Consider the following 7,579-nt stretch of genomic DNA (forward strand, 5'->3'; position numbering starts at 1 on the left):
AAAAACTGAAAATAGAACAAGAACCTTCAAAATGACACTGTTACCCTCACATCACAGGTGATAACAGAGATCAGTTTTTCTGTCCCACAAATTCCCCATACCTCGTACCAACCTGCTAGCATTCACACTACGTAATTATGGGATTCTTCACCTCAACTACCTTCTGCTGTTTGTTTTAAAATTTGCCTCCTTTATCCTTTTGATAAAAACAAAATAAATAAAAATGGAAGCATTAAGCTACTAATGCAGCTGCAAAAGCATCACAAAAAAAAGTCAAAAAGCCAATGAGGTACAGCACAGTGTATTTCAGAGATCATAGTATGTTTTGGCTTGTTTTAATCAGACAATTGGGTTAATATACTAGATAATTAAATATTCAGGGAAATTAAATGCAATTATGGTACCTTTCCTATAACTATATAAAATCTGAAAAGAAAAACCAAAGGAAAGCTTGGCCTCTAGGAAAACACCATATGGTAAAACATTCAGCTAAGTCACATGAAGAATTCAGCTCTGTCGCACTAGATGCACCAGATCTGTTGGCCCACAAAGACAAGACATGAATGTGGTAACAGAATTCATAAGATCAAAACTCATCTCTTCCTCATTGTTATGCTGATATGACTGTATGAATGCCTGCAAACTGCTAGAGCACTAGGAAAACAATTTCACACTTGAGGCATTCATTAGTGCTTCCAAAATACCCAGCACTATGCAGTTGCAATTCAGTAAGCACCAGTACCTCACAAGGGGAATAAGGCTTATTAACGTGGGGTTTCAGGATAGTTCATATTCAGCCTGAAACACCATTAAAAAGCCAGTACTCATGGCTGGTAGACTTAAAAAGGCTATTCAGTACACTTATTTTCCTTTATGAAACAATAAATCGAGGAACTCTCCATTCCACATTGTAGCTAGACATCACTGCCTCTTGTCATTTTTCTCAGCCAACTACTTTGAAGGAGTTGCCTGAATGCATGGGTGTAGTTCATAGCCCACCTTTAAGACATTCATTCACCCACCTGTAAGTTGTGAAATTTACTGCAGCAAAACAGTTGATAGCCTTAACTCCCACCATAAAGTGTGTACCAGAGATGTAAGGAAGGGATACCTGCTCACATCTGCCAGTATAATGAGAGAGATGCATGCACTTGACTAGAAAGCATTTGCAATGAAACTAAAAACTGCATAGGGCAGGCTGAAAACTGAATGCTCCCCTGCCTTACAGGTTATTTTGTTTGAGTAAAGTAAATTAGTTATTACCTCATTTTGGAGACATACAATGGTCTGCAGCCCTAGCAGGATTCATGAGCCTACACGTGGAGGAGGCAGGAGAAAGTTTTTGTGTGCATATCAAAGGGAAACACTTGAAGCTAAAAGCTTTGTGACACAGACACTGGTATGATCAGGTTTTATAAAGCAATAGGCTTGTTAACTAGTATTTAAACTAAGTGCAGGACTTCTGTTGAACTGCATGTTAATGTCAAGCATTAAACATATTCTTGCTTTGAAACACCTAATGCCCTGTTCAGATTACTTTTTCATAGAAGGAATAGGCCTTGAGTGGTATTACAGTTTTGTTTTCTTAAACATTAAGAGAATGCTTCAGACAACCTACTCTTTTAACTAACCTTATCAATTACATGCTTTTCTACCACTTTGAAGAGAAGTTATGTTTTAAAAGTATGCAAGGTAAGCGTTCTTCTTTGGTGCTCTTGTTTTTAAGGTGGTGGCGTTCATTATATCCTACTTTGTGAAGAACTGAGGGGGTACAACACAGCACAGGAGCTCAGGATAAGATAGTTAAGAACTTGGAAGGAAAGCTTCCCACCCCTTGCTTGTCCCCTTCTGCTAAAGGTGACAGTTTCTCTTGAAAGTCACAGTTCCCCTTTCACCCATTGCCCCAGAGAAAATCCTGCTTTATTGCACTGTAATGGGAGTTGAATTTTCACTTGAGCATTGACAGCCATCAGTATTCACAGACTTCTTTTTGCATCCACAGACAAGTCGTAGAAAGTACATTCTGTTCATGGGCACATCATCTGGTCTTAGATGAAAAAGAAACAGTCAACAGTATGGGATTGAAGGACCTATCACTTGATTCATTGCAACTCAATTAAAGGCCCATCTCAGTGATTTTGTAGGTAAACCTTTCCATGCACCATTACTACATATATTAACTGGAATCAGAAGACTCAGAGAGTGTAATAAGACATTTATTAAAAGTGCTGTCAATTATATTAAGAGCTATAGTCAAATATCCTTTTTTTAAAAAGGCATCTATTTAAAAAATACCAGCTAAAAACTGTTCTGATCACTGTGGTTACAGGCACATGACCTGCAGTGCTCTATGAGATATGAGATGTTAGACCAGCTTTGTTCATCGAGACAAAATAAACCTAAGTCCAGGATCCACCATCTCTAGTGTAGAGGAAGAACTGCTGGGGGCTCCAGAAGAGATACCTGCAGGTACCTGGAATAGAAATGCAACCAATGAAACTACTAGCTTAGCTGACAAATGTAAATGTACTTTAAGGATTCTTCTGATGAAGCACAGTAGCAAAGAAGCCATCATGCAGTACTGCAATAGAATTGGGATCTACTATATATAAATATCTATGAATTAACTACTTTCCTGTCCAGAAGAGTTTTTCCCTCAAGATGTTGAGGAAGGCTTTAATGTCAGCAACAAAAGCTGTCCAGTATAAGAAATTTATGAACTATAAGAGTTACAACCCAAGTTGCTCAACCAGAATCATCCTGTGCCTACAACCTTCAAGTAAGGAAATACTAGCTTCTTGGTTACTTACTTAGACTGTTTATACTTCTCCTTAATTGCTTGCAGTTGGCAATGTGGAGTATCAAGGCATGTCTTATGCAGGTCAGTCAGGCAAGGCACAATCGTCACTTAATGAATATCCAGTGAACACAGCAAGTGTTTCTGGCTGGTAAGAGAAGAAAAAAAAAAAAAGTGTTTTTCTACTTTAGGTAAGATGCATTTTCTATAGAAGCAGGAACTATTTTCATTATGTCAGTTCTCACTCTAGATTTCTGAAAAGTATTCAAGTGTACCCTGCCATCAGTTTTACTGTGAGTCTTCCTTGGGTCAGGTCTGAGAAGAATCTCCTTCTGCTCTAAGTACACTGCACTCATTATGTTTCTTCTGGATTCTGCTTCCTGATCAAGCACAGATACCTGACAGGCCTATCAAGATTTGTATTACAGCTGCCACTCAGTGTAGTCACATTCAGTTCTCCCTTCCCCTCCCAAAAAGCCCCTGAATTCTATCTAGGGAAGAAGCTTGAGACTACCTAATGACAAGGCTTATGGTGCACACTTGACATAAGTGAAGACAAAAAGGTCCTTCCTATTTCAGGGAGATGGCAAGATAATTCAGACTAATTTAATATTTGTTAATTACATAGACCCATTAGCTTGGGAAGAGTTGCTCATCCTTGCATTTCAGCCTTCACAATAACATGATTTGAAGCCACTCCTACTTCTCAGCAGTTCTCTGATTATAAAACATTTGAGCTAAACATCAGAATGCAGTTATTCTTACCCAGAACGACCTGTTCACTGTATAGTTAGCTAGACAGTAGGCTGCTGCAGCAATTTGTGAGGGAAGGTACTTCAGAAAAGGATCAGCTTCAAGGAGACTCAGCTCTGCAAGATACTTTAAAAAAAAAAAAAAGAACACAAGTCTTTCAAATGCAGTGGCTCTATCAGGTAGAACCATGAGTTACACATCTGGTGGGTACTATTCCAGACCTGCTGATCTTATAGAACTTTCAGCATTGTCCAGCAGATCACACTTCTGTCAAAGCCTAGGTAATCAACACTCACACAAGTACCTATCACATCTTCTAAGACTATTTACAAAGTTACACCAATGTTTTGTCAAAAAACACACACACAAAAAAAAAAACCAACACACCACCGCCATCTTCTCCCCTGAGGATTTTGCTCACATAGGTGAACCTCACGTAGAGACCTGGGCTAAATGAGCACCTAAGAAACAAATCTGGGCTGTCTGAATAAGCACTGTACAAATCTTACACTTTTTGATCTAAGCAGCAAGTCAGAGCTTTTGTTATAAGCTTGGGTGACACCATTTTGAAGCACTGTTTCCCCAGGCAGTCCTGTGGGAATATGCTGTGTCACTGTGCAGCAACATGAAGAATCATCATGTCCAGGTCAGGCTTCCTATACACACTGCTGAAGAATGGATTCCTACCACCTTGCTGCCAAGATAGTCTAGTTGACCAGGCAGACAGGCTAAACTCAGTATTCCCAGACATTTATCCAGAAATAATGAAGCACAAAAGCCTGCATTCTGATGGTAGTAGCCTACAAAGCATCTACTTTAAGAGAATGGTAGTTCATACCCTTGCAAAATTCTCTGTCCTGAAACAGACTCTATGCCTGTGAATGTACTGAAGTAGGAACTGGTTGATGGTTGGCACTGTGAGGTCGAAAGCCAAGACCTTGAGAAGCAGGTGTTCCATTCTTAGCAGCTGCCTCTTTGTATATGTATCATCTGTTATATACACAAATTCATCCACTTCTGGTGGGTAGATTTCTTCATATTTCCTGAAAAAAAAAAATAAAATAAATAGAAAAGTCGTATCTGTCGGCTTAAAAGTTAGAGTAACAGAACTTTCTGCTAGGTCCATATCAAGGTGAGCATGTGACATTTCTAAGACTGGCTTAGAGGTCATACACTCATACTAGCATGCTTGACTAATAGGAAAACTCCTGAAGAGAAAGCTTCAGTAACATCATACACTCCAGACAAAAAAAATCCATGCACTCCTAGGCTTTGCTTGATACCTTGTCTATTTAAAGCAGTTTGAGCTTAATTGCAGATTGCAACTTTTAATCTACCGTGGGCTAGTGGCTTAATACAGCATTGTTTTTGCTTCCAGTGTTATGGTTACAAGGTTTTCCCTCTACAGTTCCCTCAATAAAGAATATTAAATGCTTAGTTTTGCAAGTGCTGAAGTATGTCAAGTGGCTAATCACAGAATCCTCAGAGTTAGAAGGGACTTTTAAAGATCATCTAGTTCAACTTCCCTGCAATAAGCAGGGACACACACAGCTAGATCAGGTTGCCCAGGGCCTGATCCAGCCTTACCCTGAAAGCCTGCAGGGTTAAGGCACCATCTTAGGATGGCATGAAAAGCTACCTACCACTGCAAGCTTAAAGTCCTTCAAATTAAACTAAAAGACAGTCCAAAAATAAGGTTTGCTCACTAAGATTTCATGAGATAAACACTCACGCAGCCAGAAGAATTGCCGCTGTTCCTACAAGCTGCAGCTTCCCTCTGAGAACAGACATACAAGAGAGAAACCTGTCCAGGTAGTTCACCGCCAAGTACAGTGTCTCTGTTCGAAGTTTATATTCTTCCCCTACTTCCACCAGCCAGTCTACTAAGATGGCACGCATTTCTGCTGTGATATCTGGTTGCTTTCTCATGTAGTAGGGCTTGGGCCTGTATTTCACCTGTTTGGAAAGACAATTTAAGAATCAGAATGCTCACCCCAAAGACAGAAAACTGATGGTTGAACTGACTGAAATTCTTTTATGCTTGTGCCTAAAGGAGCGTGGGTAGCTTCACTATCAATAGCTAGTTTGAAAGTAACTCTAATCAGAATTCTAGCAGTATCTCTAGAAAGACTGAAGAGACAGAAACTACCATGTTAGTAGCATAAGAACAAAGGATGTTCCCTGAACTGGGAAGTCCAGAGTTTGCTATCAAGCATATTCAGTGAGATCTGAGAATGACTTTAAATGCATCAGATTTCTCCTACCCTCTTACTGGAAGACTGCACTTCACTGCTTTGATATAAAACGGTTAAAAAAAAAATTAAAAATCTACTATAGCTGAACAGCCAGCAAGGTCACATTCAACTGTGTGAATAAATTATTGCAAAATACTAACATCCCATTTCCAGAACATGGAGTAATGCCTGAAATAGCTTATCACTGTCTAGAAGATTCCTAAGAACTGAGCTCCAATGATGGCTTTAACTGTTCAGTGACAGCCCAGAGTTACTGTGCGGCGGCCATATGGTTTTGTAGTATTGGAGCCTACCAGGAAGATCTCACACATCTTTGCATTTGTTAGAAGACACTCACTTCAGCTTCTCGGAGATACTGATGAATGTCTTCTGCATACTCTCCCACAGTCATTAGAGTTATAGGATCTCCCATCTGATCCTCAGGCTGGCACCGGAAGGATGTGTCCACTAGCATGGGAGATCCTAACAGGAAAGAGAAGCCAGAAAGACAGTTAGTTAATTAGTCTCTTCATCATCTCTGGCCATTTTTAGTATAGAAGTGTTGTGCATCACACTGATTCAATTAAAGTTATCATGACATAGTAATTATTATAAGATAAACTACTCACTAGCTCACTGCCAGCATGATTCATAACCACATCACAAGCACCTGTGATACTATATGAACATTAACAGGAGTTACCTGTACTCAGATCCAACAGTAGGTGAATACTGGATGTCATTGCACTCGTATCCAGTTCACACAGGCTTGATTCCAGTTCTTCATCCTCTTGGCAGCTGTCGTTTTCTTTCTCTTCTGGTTCATCGATGTAGATAGCAAAGTCCTGCTTTGATGTAGTACTGACCACACAGTTGGATACTTCATCTTTTCCAGCTGGAGGCAAGGCATTCTCAGAGCCAGATAAGTGTCTGGTAATAGTATTCTGAAACAGAACAAACGGTAATCTTGAGGCAAGACAATTCAAAAAGAAAACAAGGTATCATTTGTTTTAGAAAGGCATATCACTTTCCTTGGTTAATGGCAAATAAATACAAGTTTTCTGGGAAAGCCAGCAGCTACAGCTGGTGCTTAGGAAGTACTGCTTGCTGCTGCAACAGAGACCTTACAGGAGGGGACAGGCAGTGGAAATCAGTAACCAGGAGAGCAGACTCACTCCCACAGAGAATTAGGTAAGGACACTACCTGGCTCCAACCGGCTGGCAAGGAGTAGGTACTACAGCAAGTCATGGGGATGAAAGGAAGCATTCAGGTACTGTCACAGACTTAAAGAACGTTATGGGCCAAAAAGCATTTTGAGTTACAAAGCAACTTTGAACTTCAGAATTTAAGCTCTACAATCCATAAGACTTCAACTTATGCCCAGGATACAATCATCCCCATCATCTACTACCTGCTGACTGAGCTACAGGCTTCACATCACCAAAACCAAACAGTCCGCAGGCACACACAGCCGGGTAAGGTCCTCTAAGCCAGCACAGAGCCGCTTTCTCCCTGCCACACCAGCCAGCCCCAGGACGAGTCCAGAGGATAAAAGCTTGGGGAAAACCTCGCAAAGTCTCCCTTTCCTTCCAGGGGAACGCGGCCGGCACGGCATTCCCCGATCCCACGGCTCGGAGAGGCTCTCCGAGGCTCACCTGTGCGCCGGGCCGCTGCTGCCCGTTCTCCACCAGCACTCCCAGCACAGTCCGCCCGCCGCGGGACGCAGCGGGAAGAGGCTCCCGCCGCCCCGCCTGGCTCGTCTCCCCCCTGCGGCGCATCGCCACGACTTGGGCA

At 41.3% G+C, this 7,579-nt stretch overlaps 1 protein-coding gene across 1 annotated transcript; it reads right to left on the reverse strand.

Annotated features, from left to right (window-relative positions):
* Window positions 1-2,200: 2,200 nt before the first annotated feature.
* CCNA1 (cyclin A1) lies at window positions 2,201-7,573 on the reverse strand. The gene is given in 9 exon segments (XM_010728952.3): window positions 2,201-2,473; window positions 2,811-2,902; window positions 2,904-2,945; window positions 3,563-3,676; window positions 4,389-4,593; window positions 5,283-5,506; window positions 6,143-6,267; window positions 6,488-6,728; window positions 7,441-7,573. Coding segments are annotated over 9 exon segments (1,218 nt in total). The 5' UTR covers window positions 7,564-7,573; the 3' UTR covers window positions 2,201-2,421.
* Window positions 7,574-7,579: the final 6 nt, after the last annotated feature.

This window comes from Meleagris gallopavo, chromosome 1, assembly GCF_000146605.3.
Source record: "Meleagris gallopavo isolate NT-WF06-2002-E0010 breed Aviagen turkey brand Nicholas breeding stock chromosome 1, Turkey_5.1, whole genome shotgun sequence".
Taxonomy (NCBI): Eukaryota; Metazoa; Chordata; class Aves; order Galliformes; family Phasianidae; genus Meleagris; species Meleagris gallopavo.